Below are 21,248 nucleotides of genomic sequence, written 5' to 3' on the forward strand. Positions count from 1 at the left end.
TTCATAAATTTTGAGATACTTTTTATTTGATGGTATTGGAAATTTATCGAGCAGGCACAAAATCAGGCATCCCCACCTAATACGACTTATGAAATAGAATGTGTATTGAGTTTAAAAAAACACAAATTTATAAATAAAGCTTATGTTTTATTGTAAAAAAAGTTATAACTTTCACAATTCATCAATAGCCAACTCCTCAATCAAACAAGAATCTAAAATTTGAAGCCAACTGTGCTCAATTTGTTGTCCGGAGCAAAGTCAAACACTCTGCTATGAGTGTCGAAAAGCTAACAGGACGCTATTTGGTGTTGGGAACGAGGACGGTATCAAATGCTATCCGCTGTCATTTTTGCCCGGCTGTAGATACATCTTTCAAAGCAGACCGGGTTTGGTTCGCTCGGTCGGCGCGGCGGGAACAAAATCAAGGAAATAAACCCGGATTACTTTCCCTTCGAATCAACCACACACCGTCATCGCTGAAAATTTGTCGGAAATGGACGGAACGAAAAAGAGCGTCCTTCTGCTGTCTTTGGGATGGGGACCGACTGGAGGCTGAGCGAACGAGAGCCGAACATGAAATAAATTTCCGGGTAATTTATGTCGAGTAAATTCCACTGTATACTCTATATGAGGGATGCCATAAATATTGTCTGCTTCAACATGAATTCGTAATTTATGCTCCAGCGAGTTTGTGCTGCTGCTGCTGAATTGTTCAACAAAAGGTGGCCCGCTCAAAAGTTGTTCAGCGGAGGCTCAATTCACGGGATTCTGTCCTGCCAGTGTGAAGCTTTCTACATCACTTTGGGATTCTTGTTTTAAAAAGATGAAGGTAGGCTACCACTGGGTACAATCCATTGTGTTATGTAAACAAAGTTTTGTTAAAAATTTTGAAAACTCTTCTCAGCGAAACTGAAATTTTGCTTTTAAATATTTTCAGGTTTTGTATTTTGCACTCAGTGTGGAAAAGAACCTTCAAATGCAAAATTTTCTAGTTAACAACGGAGAATTAAATGTTTCTGTGTTATGAGCTTAGGAAAATGTTTCGAATCAAAATCAATGATTTATAGCAATAAAATAACGGAAGAGCATACATATTTGATCCAATAACGATTGCCTAATTTCTTGCAATCATGGTAGAAGTTTGAGAGTTTAGATTCCTGAATGTTGTTTTTAAATGATCGTGGAGTCCAAAGATCCAGATGCACAAATGTCTAGTGTTAGGATGTTCGGAAATTAGAATTATATAACAATGAATTAGAATTCAGTTCCTTACGGATATACGAATGTTCAGCTTCAGATGAGCAAACAAAATGTCAAATTCAAAAAGAATTTCCAATTGAAAATCAGAATCCAACGTAGTGTTACAGTGGAATCCTGATTATCTGAGCTCCTGTTATCCAAGCTTCAGCGGAAGTTGAGCCACCTTTTTCATACAAGATCTTTGTCAGATCCATCAGCCAAAAAAGTTTAAATTTCCAATTCATTCGATGTCCTTCATAACATCGGTGATAAGGAAATATTCATATTTGATTCTGATAAGAGTAATATAAGGTGATTTTTCGGCTTTCAGTCTGTTCAAATAGCAAAAACGACTATTTATTTAACGTTCCAACGTTTCAATCCATATAGGATCGTCATCAGGGACTGTAATGTTTATTGTGTGTTAACAAAATATCAAAAAATCTTCACGAAATTAACTGATTCTTACCTAAAATGTGTCGTATTTCTTGTCAGGTTTGATTCGGCTGATCGGGTAAAGCTGTCATTTGTGTCTGTTACAATATTTTGTGATTAATTTGTGATTCTAGTGTTTTGTAGTGCTGTCTGACTTACTGTGAAAAAATCCGTACTTCCTCCTATTTTCTGGATTAAATTTCCGCAGCATCGATTTTCCACAGTCACTACTTTTCACTTTTTGTTTTGCTTTGATCCGTTATTACTAGTCCGTGCTATTGTTTTCTGAATGTTGTTGGATTTGTGTTTCTGTGTTGGTAGTTTTATGTTTTTGGTTTATTTTTCGTATGTGTTGGATAGTTTTAAAAATGTTTGCGTATGATGTATGTATGTTTTCGGTGTCTTTTTTTAGGTTTATTGCATGTTTTGTTGTTTTAATGTGGCAACTCTCCAGTATTAACAATTTGTTTTCGTTGTCACATCTGTCGATGATATCCGCTTTATCGATGTCGAACAGATGATCCATAGCTATTTCATGTTCCAGTAAGGCTGTTTGTTGGCGAAGCTGTTGAATTGCATAATCCTGTTTCGTGTATCCGATGTTCCATAATCGCTTGAGTTCATTTGTTTGGGTCCTGTGCTGTGAAATCCGTTGTTTTAGTTTCCTCGTAGTGCATCCAATGTAGCATGCTTCGCAGTTTTCCGTTTCTTGTGTTTCCTCGTCTTTCCTATGTCCTTTGCAATTTATCCTGTAAGTTACATTTGTTTGTTCGTCCCGTGGTGTTTTGTCTTTTATTATCGGGAAAAGGCATCCAATAGTCTTTGCTTGTTTACTTGCTGTTCGTATATCTGCATATTCCGAACGCAATGTTTTTGTTATGTTGGCGCTTAGACCATCAATATTTGTGAGCGAGCGTGAAATTTTATTTTCTTCTGCTACCATAGCTGTTTGGATGTCACTTTTTTCGTTGAGACGATTGATAATCCCATTGATTAAACCGATTGGGTAATCTTTCAGTCTCAAGTTGGTGCGAATAATTTCGTGGATTTCATTGTTGTTTGCTCGGGATGAAAACAATGAAACACGCTTTGCAAAGGCGGTTGCGACGTTTAACTTTTGATGGAGTGGATGGAAAGAGTAGAAATTCAAAAAACGGCCAGACGCGATCGGTTTCATGTACCAATCGGTGGTGATTTTTCCTTCTTCATTTCGGTGCAACATCATGTCTAAAAATGGCAAACTTCTGTCTTTTTCAACCTCAACGGTGAATTGTATGTTTCTATGTTGTGAGTTGAAAACGCTTTGGACATATTCCACAGAGTCTTCGGGAAGAATCAGGAATAAATCGTCCACATATTTTCTTATATGTGGGAGCGGAATGGAACTTTGTGTGGCTGCTGAATCGAGCAAATCATCAACCACAATCTCTGCGATGGGAGAAGCAATGGGACTTCCCATAGCCAGGCCTGTTTTTTGCTTGTAGTAAGTCTGGTTGAAGCAGAAGAAACTACTGTTCACACAGAACTCGATAGTTTCTAAAAATAGATCGAGGCAAATGGGAGTATGAGCGGTGATGCGATCCCAATTGGCAATCACGCTTTTGCGTACAAGCTCTATTGGTATAGATGTAAACAGAGCCACGACATCGAATGAAACCATCAAGTGTCCGTCGGGCACAGTGATAGTTTTAACAAATTCGCAAAACTCGAACGAGTTCTTAATTGTGTATTTGGATGTGATTGATTGCTGTAAAATGTTTCCTACGAATTTAGATAACCCGTAGGTGGGAGCTGTCATACATGGGACGACTGGGCGCAGGGGGAGTCCTGCTTTGTGGGTTTTAGGTTGGCCGTATATTTTAGGGCACACAGCTTTGTATGTACGAAGCTTAACTGCTCTTTTTTGTCCAAGAGGCTCAGCTGTTCCAAACGTTTTACAAGGTCGTTGTTCTTCGTTTGGAAGCCTGAGGTTGGATCTCTTCCAAAGCGTTTTCAACTCACAACATAGAAACATACAATTCACCGTTGAGGTTGAAAAAGACAGAAGTTTGCGATTTTTAGACATGATGTTGCACCGAAATGAAGAAGGAAAAATCACCACCGATTGGTACATGAAACCGATCGCGTCTGGCCGTTTTTTGAATTTCTACTCTTTCCATCCACTCCATCAAAAGTTAAACGTCGCAACCGCCTTTGCAAAGCGTGTTTCATTGTTTTCATCCCGAGCAAACAACAATGAAATCCACGAAATTATTCGCACCAACTTGAGACTGAAAGATTACCCAATCGGTTTAATCAATGGGATTATCAATCGTCTCAACGAAAAAAGTGACATCCAAACAGCTATGGTAGCAGAAGAAAATAAAATTTCACGCTCGCTCACAAATATTGATGGTCTAAGCGCCAACATAACAAAAACATTGCGTTCGGAATATGCAGATATACGAACAGCAAGTAAACAAGCAAAGACTATTGGATGCCTTTTCCCGATAATAAAAGACAAAACACCACGGGACGAACAAACAAATGTAATTTACAGGATAAATTGCAAAGGACATTGGAAAGAGGAGGAAACACAAGAAACGGAAAACTGCGAAGCATGCTACATTGGATGCACTACGAGGAAACTAAAACAACGGATTTCACAGCACAGGACCCAAACAAATGAACTTAAGCGATTATGGAACATCGGATACACGAAACAGGATTATGCAATTCAACAGCTTCGCCAACAAACAGCCTTACTGGAACATGAAATAGCTATGGATCATCTGTTCGACATCGATAAAGCGGATATCATCGACAGATGTGACAACGAAAACAAATTGTTAATACTGGAGAGTTGCCACATTAAAACAACAAAACATGCAATAAACCTAAAAAAAGACACCGAAAACATACATACATCATACGCAAACATTTTTAAAACTATCCAACACATACGAAAAATAAACCAAAAACATAAAACTACCAACACAGAAACACAAATCCAACAACATTCAGAAAACAATAGCACGGACTAGTAATAACGGATCAAAGCAAAACAAAAAGTGAAAAGTAGTGACTGTGGAAAATCGATGCTGCGGAAATTTAATCCAGAAAATAGGAGGAAGTACGGATTTTTTCACAGTAAGTCAGACAGCACTACAAAACACTAGAATCACAAATTAATCACAAAATATTGTAACAGACACAAATGACAGCTTTACCCGATCAGCCGAATCAAACCTAACAAGAAATACGACACATTTTAGGTAAGAATCAGTTAATTTCGTGAAGATTTTTTGATATTTTGTTAACACACAATAAACATTACAGTCCCTGATGACGATCCTATATGGATTGAAACGTTGGAACGTTAAATAAATAGTCGTTTTTGCTATTTGAACAGACTGAAAGCCGAAAAATCACCTTAAATTAAAGTAACAGTCGTAAAAAAACTTCGATAAGAGTAATAAGAAACCTTCTTCTTCTCATACTCTTAAAAATGAAAAGATTCCACCAATTACGGTCACGATTCCTGAATAATAAAAAACACCAAGTTTTTACTTACGATACTAAAAGTGATCGTCCTTTCAAAGTTGTACTTCTTGGTCTCACCGGCGATCAGACACCGGCTGAAATCACATCTGAATCAAAATCTTTGTTGGGTTTTTCTCCGATTCAAGTAATTCAAATGAGGAAAAGAACCAACACGAATAATACTAGTAGTGTTGGTTTTGCTTCTGAGCTTTATTTGATCCATTTAAAAAAGGATCAGGTTAATAATTTGCAAATTCTTGAAAAGACTCGTCATATGTTTCATTGTCTAGTCAAATTCGAACCTTTTCGAAAATCATCTATCAATATTCTTCAAAATATTACGCAATGTTGTCGTTGTCAAGCTTTTTGTCACGGCACTAAAAATTGTAGAATGAATGCCAGATGCATGCTTTGCGGCTCATTCGATCATGAACAATCTAAATGACTTTTTGGTGGCAAACAGAATTTTTCAAATGTGCGAATTGCGCAGGTAATCAGGTTAGGGCAAAAATTATTGCTTCTAGAAAAAATCCCAAAGTTGTCAGAAATAGATCATTTCTCCGCAAAGAAATAACGTACAACAAAAGTAAAAATGTCATTTTGTAGGGTTTCCATTGCACTTCAAGGAAAAAAATACATAAAAATCATTCGTTAGCTTTTCTGCACAGTACTGCTGGTAATTCGCCATCTTGTTCCACCACTTTTCCATTTGAGCGGGTTTTTTTCATGGTTCTGCCACATTTCTTCAGTTTGCCCGTAGCTATTGCCCAATATTTCTCGATGAGACGAAAATCCGGACAGTTTGGTGGATTGATACTTTTTTCAACAAAATCGATCTTGTTCTCCTTATACCACTTAACGACATCCCGGCTGAAGTGGCAAATGCCAGGTCCGGCCAGAACTTCACCGGACCTTTGTGGGACCGAATGAATGGCAAAGACATTCTTTTTTGTAAACATTTCCATTCATTGTGTCCCCAGTGATGAAAATCTTAGTCTTCTTCCCACAACTACAGATCCCTTGCCAAATCATCAACTTACGAGCAAATTTATCTGCGAAAACAAACTTGAATCTACCCGCAACATTCCCTTTACGCTTTGCAAGGTAAAATTTGTTACATTTGTCCAAAATCCATTTTGACGTAAGTTTCGTCGTCCATCAAAATGCATCCGTTATACTTGGTCAACACTTTCTCGTACAACTTCCCTGCCCTGGTTTTGGCAACCAGGATTTGTTTCAGCGTCCTGTTGGGGTGTTTGCTTGCATGATACGACCGCAAGCCTTCTCACAAACAAATTCGTCGAACCGTACTGTGGTTCGTCTTGAACTTTTTCGCCAAATCACGCAAGGAGATTCCAGGATTATTGTGAACTGATCGAATAACCTTTGCTCGCAGCTTCCGGTCATATGTTCCACTTTTACGCCTGGTTTGTTTTGCTCGATCCACCGTAAGGGTCTCCCGGTAACGTTGCAGCACCGAATTTACAGTCGATTTAGGATATTTCAGGAATTTCGCGATCTTTACCCCTGATCACGTCGGTTTCTCTACGGGTCTGTGCAAAATTTTCTCTCGCCTTTCGCGTTCCATCGTCGATAACTTTTGACTAACTGCTTCAATCTTGATGAAATTTTCACCACTAAGTAAAAAAAACCATCCGGATAAAAACACTGTCAATAGATTCGCGATGTGTAAATGAAAAGATGCGACCAAATTCTATGTGAAACAGACTTTATCCATTTGTTGACCAATCTTAAAAATCGAATTGTCTAAATCGAAGATTTGAAAAATCTCGAATACAAATGGTGTTACAATTCTTATCATCCACAAATTGACTTTCGGTGTCACAAAGTTTGAAATTTGTTCCGGCCTTATTATCCTTCATTCAATCAAGGATTTTGCCTAGATATTATTGATTCAGAGATATATATGTAGCTTAAAAAATATGGAAAAATTTTAAAGTTATTTGTTGTAAGCTGTATTCCTTTCGTAGATTTTGCATTAGATTCGGTACAACTTATTAAAATAGGAGAAATACGTTGGTTTTTCTTATCCAGTTTCTTTCAACAAAAAAAGAGTACATTTGGCAAAATTTCACAAAAAGAAGAGTGCACCCATTTCTCGTTCGAAAAAGAGTACTTGTACTATTATACAAATAAACAAATAACTGTTTTGGGAAAACTCATAATTTGTGTATGTCATTTGATCAGTTTTGTATTGGTGAACCGCATTTTCTTTCAATCTTTTACCCTCTATTTAGAAACCAATTTTATTTTTTTGCTAAAAAATTCACAGAAGTTAATTTGAACTGCATAACCACTGGGGATAAGGAACTTGACTTTCAGTTATTTTTTGGTTGTGGATTCTACACACTTAATGCTTTATCCCGAATGATTAAAGATATTAACTTAATTGAACAATAAATAATAATTATATTTCGCGAACTATATTCGCTGTTTCTCAACCACGCTTTTAGACGGGGTTCATGTTTCATCTCTCCTACCTTACGGGGCATTTTTTTCTCAAATAGTCCATCCAGAATATTTGTAGCTCTTGGACCTGACTTAGGATTTTTTTTTAATCGAAAACACATGGACCAGAAATTCCTGCACTCAGAAAAATACTATTATACATGCCATAAGATTCTCTTATGAAGTGGCGCCATAAGAAAAAATCAATGAAATTCATAAGATTATCTTATGACGCGAATGAACTCTGCAGATGAACACCTGCTTCAATGATAAGTTGTGGCTTTTCATAAGAGGGTTTTATAAAAACAGGAAATGTCACGTTCGATGAGAATAATTCAAAACGATTGATGTTGAAAATTTATTTTATTGTTCGGCTAATTTGTTTGGAACTACATAGATTTTGGTCACCATCAGCAGCACATCAATACTCGGTTCCAAAGAATTTGTTCGGTCGCATACGGTATTTTGACCTTGGATTTTTCTCGGTAAACGTGCTGAAAAGTAAACAAATTACAAATTAGAGTTCACCTTTACAAATATGTTTAACGATTACAACAATAAACTTCAATTCAAACTTACCATTTAAAAGAATAAAACTTATTATTCCACAACTTCGTTTGACGACTGAAATATGACTGATGGAATGAATGTGTTCATAATTTTTCCACAATGCCGTTTTATCTATTTTTCATACGAACTTCGTATGAAAATTGAAAGAATTTCATAAGACTCTTATGAAAACTTAGTTTGGACCCAAAAAGGGGTTCATAAGACGTATCTTATGAAAATTATAATAAGATTTTGCCTGAGTGTGGGCTGCCCAGATTGATAATTTCAAGTTTTCTCATGTTTTTAACTTCTCTTAGCTGTAGCTTTTGACAAATGCTTGTCAAACAGTTTTCATTAGTATGGATCGTTAGATTAAAATATTTTGAATCATTCTGCACATAATTGGCTACATGATTGGCTTTGGTTTTATGCTGATTTTAGTTAACCCCGTCCAAAGGTGGGGTTTTCTCTTGAACAGTCACAACCCAGAGAAATAAATTTATTAAATCTACGGATCACGTGTTGATCCATATGATCATATGGATCATATCATATCATATCAATCATGTATAACTCATTAAAATTAAAATCCATTCGACACATTTCTGGATACGTCTGAAATTTTCCTTCTGAACACATTCCTCGAAACGTCAAAGTCGAAAGGCTCAGAAAAACGATTGGAAGTTTCTAAGATTCCGACAAAAGCGTTGTTGGCCCCATAGGTAGTTGTTCAGGCGAGTTGGAAACGAAACGGGTCATGCCAATTCAAGTGACGTTGGGCATACCGCAGGAAGCGCCGCTGGATCTTTGAAGTCTTTGGCCATGCGAAATAGGAATCCAAGATTTCTAAAAATGTGACGAAAATTATCGGTCCTAAATGGCTTCCTTGGAGCACTCCAGAGGAGGCTGGGAATTGCCTGGAAAAGAGTTCTTCAGGATATTTTCCGTCCCGTTAATTAATTCCGAAACCAATCCAGAAGGGATCCACAGAACCCTAAACGTTCGATCTTGCGATAGCAATATGTTTTGGTTCACTTTGTCGAACGCAGCAGAGAGATCGGTCAAATGGCATCAGATTGGTTCTTCCTGGCAAAGCAGTCTTGGAAGAAAGATGTGAAGCTCAGTAAGTTCGTAGTCGTTGGTCGTTTAGGCATGAATCCGGACTGGCAATTCGGAATGTGGAGCTTGTAAATCGAGAAAATAGGATCCAAAACGACCAGTTTAGAGAGTTCGGATAATCCTACACATCCCACCACAATCATGGATCACAAACAATTAGGCACTGAACTTCCAATATCTACTTTTACAAAAGAAAATATTTTTGTTGTTGTTATTTTTAGTTGATTGATAGTATCTTTGAATTAAAAAGCGCAACATTGTATAAAATAGAATTAGTTGTCATAAAAATCTTGTTAACGTAGTTATCTTTATTAATGAGTGATTTTTTCCCGATGGTCGAAAAGCTTATACGATTGCGTTCCCGTATTCACCGAAACAACCAGAAGTCAAAAGCTCTTCGGAAAAACGTCCCCACACATGGATCAAATTCCTGGTGCCACGTTGTTTGCTCACTTTATGAACTTGGGGCCAAGGAGTCCCCGGAAAGCCCACTCATCTTGCAGTTCATCTGCAAGTCTGATGAAAGAAAAATGTAAATTATTATTATGTTGATTATTCTGCTACCCGTGTCAGGGGACACTCTCGGGTGACATTCCTCATACTACATGTAAAAGCATTACATTCACATGTTACGGAAAAAGAAACACACTGAAGGGCTTGGAAATGGAGATCGTATGGAGCAAAACTGTAAAAATCATCCTAGTAAATCATGTATGCGTAAGAGCGTCTTCACTCTCGAGCATGTGCTGGCACTTTATCACGTTTCTCGACGTCGTCGTCGTTGTCCTCATCGTCGTCGGCGTCGTCAGCAACAGCAGTAGAAACGAAAGAGTTCATTTTTTTCGCACTCCAACATCAGGCAAAGCAGTAAGTTGTGGGTGTCATGTTGGAGCGAATAAAAGAAACATCTTAGCTCAAATTTTGACTCCTCTTCCAAGTTACTCTAAGCTCGGTACATCTTTAGAAGTTGTGGGAAAATTTGCTCCTACCGAAGGTAGAAAAAAAACACAACGCCGCCGTGCAGAAACAATATCAAAGTCGATGCTGTCCTCGTATTTCTCCCAGCGAATGCCACTTGGGACTGGGGCTACAAATTATAGCAGGAAAATTTCCCACTAAACTTTTCCTCTGATCGTAAAACATGCCACTTTGTGACGAGTTGAAAGAGTAAACTTTGGTTTCCTCAGCTCATTTTTTTTTCTTTTATCCGATTGACCAAAATATCCAAAGAGACCTACAGCTGTTTGAATTCGATTCACTTATAGTTTTGATGATTTCTCAATTTCTTTTTGAGAAACTTCTCACAGAAATTTTTATCTCGATAAACTTTCTTATGCTCTTACTAATCTATATACTATAGATTTGTTAAAAACAATTATCATTAAATACCAAGGAAAATTTAAAATTAGCTTATCTCAAAAAATATTCTTTTTATTCATCAAACTTATTCATTCAACGTTTTTAAATAAACTTCACGCATATCGCTTATACATGAGTCCGCTTATTTTTGGTTAGCAAATTAACTTTTATTGAGTTGTAGTGCACTCCCATTAGTTTTTCGTTCTGCATGCGCTAAATTTATGAAATGTAGATTCCACCGTAGACGAAACAGATCATCATTTCGCCATTATTCCGGTACAAAAACTTACATCTGATCAGGTACAGTAAGGTGTAAAACCGTGTAAAAATTGAAGCTGGGAGGGGGGACCTGACATGAATGACATGATATGACATTGACAATGATATGATAATGACATTGAGACCTTAGACATGAGACCTGAGATTTTCTTAGTGTTTCCTTTGAAAAGGACTATTTTCTCTCAAATAACGCGTAAATTCCGAAAACTGCCTAAAAAAACCGCGTTAATTCCCGAAAACCGCGTTAAAAAAGCCGTGTAGCAAAAAAGCGCGCAAAAAAAAACTTTACTGTATTTTCAAATAGTATGCAACATAGATTCCAGTAGATCAGCGGTCGGGGAACCGGGGTAAATTACCCCAAATGGGGTAAAAGTGAAATTCTTGGGGGTAACAGTGAATATTCTGTGAGTGAAAAGTGTATATTTTCATTTCCTCCCCTGAGGCATTCAGAGAGCTCGCTTAGTGTTTACGGATACTTTTTTTTACTCTTCGTCATGGGGTAATATCAACTCAAATAAAAATGTTTTGGGGTAATGGTCCAAAAAGTTCCCCGTCCCCTGCAGTAGATCAACGATCAAAATTTTAATGGAATCATCAAAAATGTTGATTGTTTTCGTGTTTATTGTTTACTCGAGGACTACAAGGTTGTTTTCACCGGGGCAGATTTGCTCGCTTGGAAACTTCCTAGATGAAGGTAATGGCCCTGGTTAAAATCCTGAAAAAAACGTCATACGGAGAGACGACTCGTTGCGACACGGATTCTTGTTCTTGGCTGGCGAGCAGCACCAGCCGCGGAAGCAATTTCGGTAACACACATCCGCAATTCTGAAATGTTTCAACACAACTTGCCAATTGATTTTTGCGGCAGGTTGTAAGAGTCGGTCCGACTAGGGTTAGCACTGACAAGACCCCCTGACAAACCTCAGGGTCGGCTCTACGCTCTCTATCGCGTCAGTAGCCAAGAAAACACTTAAATTTCCCCCAATCAAACTTCCCACTAGCGAGTCATAAATAATCACCTACGTCTAGTTTCGGATACACTACTCGATAATGATGTTGTAAATATCGAGGTTGACGACGATATCGTTGGTAACCGCGGGAAGGCCTTCCCACCGATGCGTGTACGCCGAGCAATGTTGGATGTGTCACCGGAACTATGGTAATGCTTATATTAAGCCAAAGATCGAGGAGTCTTATCCACGTTGAGGGGCAACAAAATGGAGGATTACATTGATGTACCACTTGGAATTTTCCTTGATACGGTTGATACGGAGTGCACGGTAGATAATATTGTCATACCTGGATCTCTTTGTGCAGCTTTATTACTGTAATCAGCACTTTACGGGTTGTGGTTCACTGCTGCGAATTTGATCGTATCCGACAGCCTTATTCGCAATCTCACACGTCCGCGGTACCATTAGAACTTAGAACATTACATTCTAGTCACTTCCTCTCAACTTTGTTTGGATGTTTGGAAGAGATGTCCGTTAAAGAGGCTATTTTCGTGACGCGAGATCCGTTCGCGAATTTCAATTTGTACCCGTATAGTGTTGTCGTAAGACGTAATTCAACGTAAAAAAAAAACTCCGTAATATTTCCCTTTACTACCAGAATGCATGTGGTATGCATGCTAAAACAATCGCTTTCTAAAACGTGCTTTCTGCTAGTGGCCATGATTGCATTTTAATCTCAGAAACTTGGCTGAATGACAAATTTGGCCACCGCACTGGACTCTGACATTGTTGTTGGCAATTACAATCTCCCACACCTGCAATTGATCTTTGATCATGATTTTTTTTTTACAAGATGGAAATTTGACTTCAAACCATGGTTCGTCCCACTAAAACCACCTTGGGCTTCGTGTGCCAGATGTGCCCCTTGGTTTCACCCTATGATACTACATCAAGGGGTAGGCTTTGCTCATGCACTTATACATCTCACCCTTTTCCTTTTACTCTTCCTCAATTTTGATCTTTCTCCTTGATCATCGTTCTGCATTATCCTCTTTCTCCTTTTCCTCCTCCTCCTTTTTCTCTATCACAAACTTCAGACTGGTACGGAAGATTATGATTTAAACAGCTACATGCCGACAAACGCCTCCGCTGAAGCCGAAATGTTCGAAGTGAAATGCTTTTTTCCGCTAGCTTGCATCAAATATGCTTCATACCAAACAACAATATGCGCTTATTGGACCTTGCTTTCTGTAATGATCCTGGTAATGTGATCATGTTCGAATCACCAGTCTCGATTATTCCTACTGACCGTCATCACAAGCCGTACGTATTAAGCGTAGAAGTTCACTCCGATTTAACACCGAGTTTTTTTTTGTTTCGATTATAGTCGTTTTACCATCTTTGTGGCATTCGCGATTTTATCAACGTTGCAGTTGGCGGATAGTTATTGAAAAACTCATCCGGTACAACTGTGTTCGATGTTTACTCTTGGGTTCGAACTCACGGACATCGGCTCAGGAAGCAACTGACTTGCCAACTGAGCTATATCACAAGCCGCGATTTAACACCGAGCGATTGCACAGGAAGATTCGACTTCGTCTTAAACTACAGTACCTAAATGAAACTTTGACCTGATTGCTGCTGCGTTTGACTCTACAAACTGGGAACTCATCGGTGCTACCGACAACGTCAATGCTGCAGTCTATGCGTTCTACAGAAAACTCTACTGCGTTTTAAAACAATATGTGCCTTTGAAGCACCCACCGAGACCCCAGTCATTTAAACATGTTTGGTGGAATTCTGATCTCAGACGATTAAGCAAACAGCTACGTAAGGCCCGCACGTGTTTTATTAAAATTCGTACCGAAGACCAAAGACGCCGTTTGAGCTCTTTGGAGCGAGATTTTAAAGAACTGAACAATCTTTATCGTCAACACATCAGTCGCCTTCAACAGAACCTGAAACGCGATCCTTCATCTACCTAGCCTCTATACAATCTCACGACCTCAACTTTCCTATGCCATCCCTCACTGAACATGAAGTTTTCGAAAGATTATCGACAGTCGACCCATCTAAATGTACTGGACCAGACGATATACCTTCAACAGTGCTAAAAAATTGCGCTGCATCTTTAGCTGCATCGATTTGTCACCTGTTTAACCGCTTACTTAGAGAAAGGACATTTCCTAGCAACTGGCGTATTGCGGCTATCACTACGATTTTCAAATCAGGAAACGCACATTGTGTAGAAAACTACAGACCGATTTCGATACTCAGTGCAATTTCCAAAGCCTTCGAAGTTTTGTTGCATGAACAATCAACATGAAGCATGAATCACGATGAATCTGGACGCATTAAAGCGGATCTATCTCGGAGCTATGTAAACGAAATAAAATATTTTGTACTTAAAATGTAGGGTTGCACTTTAAAGGGAAAATAATAAAAAAAAAATTTGGATGTTGTTTTGATGAATTTTCGCACTTTTCGTCGAGTACCACTCATCATAGTTTGGACACCTTATTCGCTGTCCTCAGCGGCCATTTTGTTCCACAATCTCTTCATCTCTGTTGCATCCCGAGTCGTCCTACCATTCCTCTTCATCTTCTGCTTGACAATTGCCCAAAATTTTTCGATAGGGCGCAATTGAGGGCAGTTGGATGAGTTGATGTCCTTTTCAACAAAATCCACCCGTTGGCCCGATACTACTGTGGTACCTCTTTGCTGTAGTGGCAGCTTGCCAAATCTGGCGGAAACTGTACTGGTCCTTTGTGAGATCTAATGTATGAAAAAAAAAAACGTTTTTCAGGCACTCCTCCTTGTACATTTCGGAGTCTATGGTTCTTGTTTTTCACAAAACCGGGGTTTTTCGGCCGCAGCTGCAAATACCTGGCTAGATCAAACGCTTTCTTGCAAACTTATCGGAAAAAACGAATTCGAACTTGCCGGGGACATCACCCCGACCAGTGCAGTGCACCGCTGGTGTGACTTTATAAACTTTTTGGCCAGGAAGCTGCCCAAAATCCATCTTCACGTACGTTTCGTCATCCATGAGGCATCGTACCTTGCTTACCGTCAGGCGTACACAAACATTAAAAAATCACGCTCGAGTAAATTTGCGATGCCATCCGGATCATCGCAAGGACCTCTATTGTTTCAATCTTACACGCTTATGTATGCCGACGATCCAAAACTTTTTAGATAAGTGCTTAGTGAATTTGATTGTCTCGCCTCACAAAATGACATTGACAAACTAGAGGACTGGTGCCACTCAAACGGAATGAAGGCGAACGCAAAAAAAAAAAAGTTAAGTGGTCGATTTCTCACGTTCGCGTAATGTTGTTCATTACAATTATCAACTTTCTGGAGTGAGCCTGGAGAACGTGAAGTCTATTGTTGATTTAGGTGTTAAAGTAGATAGCCGACTCACATTTTCTGAGCACATTGCGCTTACTGCTGAAAAAGGTTTAGCAGCTCTTGGATTTTTGCGCCGGAACACTGCTGATTTACCCTTACCCTTAAAGCAATCTATTGCTCTTCAGTGCGTAGCATCATGGAGTACGCCGTGCAGGTTTGGCTCCTTCTCAGAATACCCAATCTTACCGCCTCGAACGTGTTCAGCGAAGTTTCGTTAGATACGCTTTACGACAGCTTCCCTAGAATGATCCACATCGACTACCAACGTATGAACAAAGATGCAGCCTGATCAGTTTAGCGACACTCGAAAAGCGTCGAGCCGAGTTGCAGCGAACTTTGATTTTCGATAACCTAACCGTCCACACTTACCCCGGTGTACCTTACACAAAAAGCAGATAATTGTATACTAGGCGCTTTACGAGCTGATGCTTGAAAAATGATTTTGTACGTTGCGCCAGAGTGAACCTAGCCATACAAATTTCGAACTTCTGAAATGAGGAAAATTTTTGATTGTTTCTTACTGGTTGCGTTCTGAACAACAGTAAGCAATAGAATCGTTAAATGTTAAAAATCCTAAAATTCCCTTGAGTAATTTGGAAAACAAAAGAGATTCGGTTCAGTCTGGCGGAACGAGATTTCTACAAATGCTAATAATCCGCAACATGAAATATTTAGCCACGGGAAACATATTTCATAATTTAATTTATCAGATATTACTTCTTGACGACCCGAAGAACTGTTTAGATTTGAAAAAAACCAACACACATAAGATTATTTCGCACAAGTTCAGTTTTCGTGACCAACACATGTAAGGTGGCTCTCAGATCACTTTGAATCAACGCATTTTCGCCATTTCTACAGACTGCAACATTGCAATTTTCTAATAATATCTAATTAAATAGGATAAAAATTCTGATTTTCATTGTATAGGCATTTTATCATGTGTCGCATCCACTGATATAGATAACTCAATTTCTTTGGCGTTCAGTTCGATCTGGTCGAATCCCGACACAATAGTTTTTGTTATAGATTTTAGTAATTTCATTCTAAGCAATGATCACGATCCATTCAGATGAAGTATATATTTTTTTTTTGACTCTAGGGTTCAATTGAACCCATAACATATTTTTTTTAGATCGAACAACAAATTGACCAAGGATTTCTGAGGCTACCAAATTGATCATTTTTCGAAAATTCGGTCCATTTTGTTATGATTTCAAGCTTCTCTTAGCTGTTATTTTTTACAGCTGCACAGTTACAGTTTTTATTAACAAATATTGATAGATTAACATAATTTTATTATTTATCATATGGCAAAAAAAAACAACTATTCGTCGCGGTTTCAAGGTTATTTCAGTATAAACCGCGAAAAGGCGAGATTAAGCCCTAGAGGGATAATAATAGTTTTTTTTTCATATTAGGAATGTTTATAATCAATCTCGCTACTATAAAAATTTCCAGTAGTTTAAGTTTTGGATTGTATTGAAACACGCTCCAGGCACGACCAAAACCACTTGACGGCGCGTACTGCTGCCATTTAATGCACTCTGCACGAACTACCGGGCACAAGCCAGCCGTAGTGCCTACATACAGGAGTAGGGGAAACATGTCCTCAGCCCTCAAAGTAGCCAGCAGTGAGTGGTAGCTGCAGAACAGTAGTTTAAAATCAACTTGAACCCAATCCCTGTCCGGTATAGTTGTTGGTCTGTGGCCATCCGTCGGCGAAGCTGTTTATTTTAAAAGCATGAGTCAGTGATTTGTTTGGACTGCGGGGTGGACGGAAACCTGGCGCTTCTCGTGGTTGACGATGTTTTATTTTTCAGCTTCCGCCTCCGGCTTCTGGCGTTCCGTGCTTCAAGTAGTCACTTATGTATAACACGCTCTTAAGCGGCACCAATCGAAAATAGCTGATGTACGTACCCAACCTAGAAGCGTTGTTGCCGTTTCAATGGTGGTGTAAATTTTACCCTTTGCACCGACAACTCACTGCTTAGTGGATGCTGTCTGGGTGGCGATGAAATTTCTCGCTTTGCTGAGTGGTACTCAATCAATGTACTCTCGAGTTTGGCGCTGTCGATCGACGCTTTTTAATAGTTTGTTACCAATTCAACAAGTGCGGGACATGTTCTAGTACCTACTTTTTTATTACTAGTGTTGTATTTCTTAAGATTCTTGTTAAAACTTTTCCAACTCGCAGCTTGAGTGAACGTTTTTACTGTTCCTCAAATGATTTTCATTTTATAAAGCTCATAATTCGGAAATGTGTATACGATTAATGGTCAACAAATTCAATCTCAGTGCCTTAATTAACTGAACAAAAGCTGTTCGGTGAAATTTGACACAGAAAATTTAAATTTATACCTAGCTGTTTGAATTTAAAGGTTCGGTTTTTTCGACTTAGGGTTTCCAAGTATTAACCTGGAAAACCATACGAAAGTTTTTAGTTTACATTGAATTATTTTTATACAAGCTGATTTGCCCGGCCTTGCTCGAGCTCTCAAAAAGGTTTGAATCCATATAAAAAGTTTCTCGTTTTAAGGATTAATTGTATACTGTATTTTTTTCAAACCACACTTAACCAAAAACGAAAGATGACTGCGTTAGAATGCTTTGACAGGAAAATTCATTTTGTGCATTTTAGTGGTGACCTACGTGCACATCTATCCAAGTAACCATAAGCACTAAAACATAGCCCTTAAGCCACACTATATTCCCACATATAACTCTGAATTAATGCTAATGCAATAAATGCTTATATAATGCAGAATTAATGCTAAAAAGGCGAAACAGCGGGCTGAATAAATGCTATCACAACATAGCGTTTAATGAGCAATACAAATGCTGAATTAGAGCTCCATCAAAACGTCATTTAACCTTTTAGTTATTTAATTGATTGATATTGATATTAATCAAATCAATGAACAAAAATTAAAAAATGAAATCATTATCTACATATCTACAACATCAATCAACCTGCTAAACGAAGGATTATGATTCAAAGCTTTATATAAGCATTAACAGGAAGTTCCAGTGCTATAGTCTTAATGCTTGGTAATTTTATACAGTAGCTCTGATTGTATCCCATTAACCCGAAAACTTTTGCCCAGAAAGAATTTTCCCCAGAATGCACCATTTACCTAATTTTTTTTTCCCCAGAATTGCACAAATCCCAGATTTATTCATCTAGTCTTTTTTTGTTGTTTCTAATGAATTCTTCTAAATTTCATGTAATCCGAAATTTATTTTTTCAAAATGATTTTTTAAATGAAACCACAAGTTTGAAACTTTCCAACTAAATTAATTTCAGAACCAATATTGTGTTTTGTTTAAGGTTTGGGTACTTTAATTGATTTAATGCTAACCATGGTCCTTTAAGAAACCGTTTTGGTATCCGACTCCTCACGCTGCGCGTTCGAAATTGAAAGACATATTGCCCTTCACGCTGTCGCGCGGTGCACGGGGCTAAGGGATCACCCCTAGCTTTCACGCAGACCTAGGAAGCCCCGGCAGACCTACACCAATGCACAGTGGGGATTTTCGTGCCAAAAAAGGTACCCTATTCAGTCCATTCGTTCTTGCTCGAAAAAAACATCATTTCTTATGTAAAAAAAATGCGAGGAATCGAATAAACTACACCGCTTTTTGATTAAATCTCTTCAAAAGCCTCATTTTGCCCGATTTCCCCTACGTTTTTCAAGTGTACCGGTATAATTCCCGTTGTAGCAATCCACATCGCTAAAAAACAATCAAACCAAATGTGCCAATTTATGTAAAAATGTTGTCTGAATCGATTGGTGTAGACCAAGTTATCATATATTAACCCAAATAGCTCGTTTTGCTCAATTTCCCCTAGAATTAAAAAAAAAGTTGATTAAATGGAGTAAAACAGAATTTAAAAATGCAGCTGTGAACCTCCTAGAATGACCTTTTTTTGTAAATTTATTCTCAATTAATCTAGTGGTATCTTTTTTCAAAATTCAAACGGTTACAATAGCCTCTATTGCCCCATCTTCCCCTGCACACCGCTTAACACTCAGCTAACGAGAAAAGCCACAATTGCCCTGATTTCCCTTAAATTTTTGCAATATTATTAAAAAAAATCAATGTAACAAACGGGCATGCAATAGAACAAGTAAAAAATGATTGAATCTGGTGCCTTACTATCTGCTGAATAAAATGATGGACACCGCTAAGCTATCAGCCAAGGAGAAAAACCTCAAATGCCCCGATTTCCCCTAAGTTTATGAGATATTACCAAAAAAATTATGTACCAAACGAGCATGTGATAAATCAAGTAAAAAAATTATTAGATCTGGAACTTAATTTTCTACTGGCTCGAATGATGTACACCGCTTAGCGATTGGTTATCGATAAAAGCCTCTATCACCCCGATTTCCCCTAATTTTATGCAATATTATCGAATCTATGTAACAAACGAGCACGCAATAAAATAAGTTAAAAAATGATTGAATCTGGTGCCTTACTATCTGTTCAATAAAACGATGGACACCACTTAGCGATCAGCCAGCGAGACAAGCTGATTTTCCACGAAAAATTGCTTTTTTACGATGAAAAATGTGACGATGACTATGACGACATCGACAGAGAGAGCGAGGATTCTGATTCTATGTTTCAAGTGGAGAAGAATCTGATTGAATTGAGAACGAGATCACATAAAAACTTTTTTTTTAAAGGTCCGTAAGGGCCTAATACTACTGTTTTATTTGCCATCACTACACTTATTCCAAGGAAAACATTGCACCATTTCACTTTTTTTAAATTTAGGAAAAATTGGAGTAGTTGGGCCTGTAACTCTTTTAGTATCAATGGTTTTTTTTTCTTCACTCAGGGAGAATTAAGGTTTTTCTCATTGGCTGATCGCTAAGCGGTGTCCATCATTTTATACAGCAGTTAGTAAGGCACCAGATTCAATCATTTTTTAACTTGGTTTATAGCTTGTTACATAGATTTTTTCGATAATATTGCATAAAATTAGGGGAAATATTTTTACTTGTTCTAGTGCATGCCCGTTTGTTACATTGATTATTTAGTAATATTGCAAAAATTCAGGGGAAATCAGGGCAATTGAGGCTTTTCTAGTTAACTGAGTGTTAAGCGGTATGCACCACTCGATTCATCGGCACATTTTACACTTCAAAATATTATTTGTTCTTTTTTTTTGCAACGTTCTCGATTGTAACATCGAATAAAATAAAACATTTTATGAATTTAGGGGAAGATCCCAAGTAACACCAACTGTTTTGTAAGACCCTTCAAGCCTTTTATGAAACCTAAACTTGGTCTTGTAGACTGCTATAAAACTTTAAATGTTACTTGGGATGGGGCAATAGAGGCTATTGTAACCTTTTGAATTTTGCAAAAAAGATACCACTAGATTGATTGAGAATAAATCTACAAAAAAGGATCATTCTAGGAGGTTCACAGCTGCATTTAATTCTGTTTTACTCCATTTAATCAACTTTTTTTTAAATTCTAGAGGAAATTGAGCAAAATGAGCCTTTTGGGTTAACATATGATAACTTGGTCTACACCAATCGATTCAGACAACATTTTTACATAAATTGTTTTTTAGCGATGTGGATTGCTACAACGGGAATTATACCGGTACACTTGAAAAACGTAGGGGAAATCGGGCAAAATGAGGCTTTTAAAGTGATTTAATCGAAAAGCGGTGTGATTCATTCGATTCCTCGCATTTTTTTACATTAAGAATGATCTTTTACAAGAATTTTCCGCGTGCTGGGCGGTTATATATTAAATAGATACCTTTTTTTCCATCAAAAATCCCCACTGTGCAATGTATTAGGGCCGCCGCTTCCGACGGTGGGTCGGCGGCTACCTCGGATTTGGGAGCTTCGGCAGCTTTGTGCCGCCTCGGCCCCTTCATTC

The 21,248-nt window shown here is 38.1% G+C and overlaps 1 protein-coding gene across 1 annotated transcript in view; it reads right to left on the reverse strand.

The window, feature by feature from the left end:
- Positions 1 to 1,600: 1,600 nt before the first annotated feature.
- The window catches only part of LOC129737605 (uncharacterized), a 43,708-nt gene continuing 24,060 nt past the window's right edge, over positions 1,601 to 21,248 (reverse strand). Inside the window, exons 3-4 of the mRNA XM_055728765.1 lie at positions 2,155 to 3,288; positions 1,601 to 1,644 (exon numbers count right to left, since the gene is read on the reverse strand). Coding sequence (XP_055584740.1) covers positions 1,601 to 1,644; positions 2,155 to 3,288 — 1,178 coding nt within the window. The remainder of the gene's footprint in view (positions 1,645 to 2,154; positions 3,289 to 21,248) is intronic.

This window comes from Uranotaenia lowii, chromosome 1, assembly GCF_029784155.1.
Source record: "Uranotaenia lowii strain MFRU-FL chromosome 1, ASM2978415v1, whole genome shotgun sequence".
In the NCBI taxonomy this organism is placed as follows: Eukaryota; Metazoa; Arthropoda; class Insecta; order Diptera; family Culicidae; genus Uranotaenia; species Uranotaenia lowii.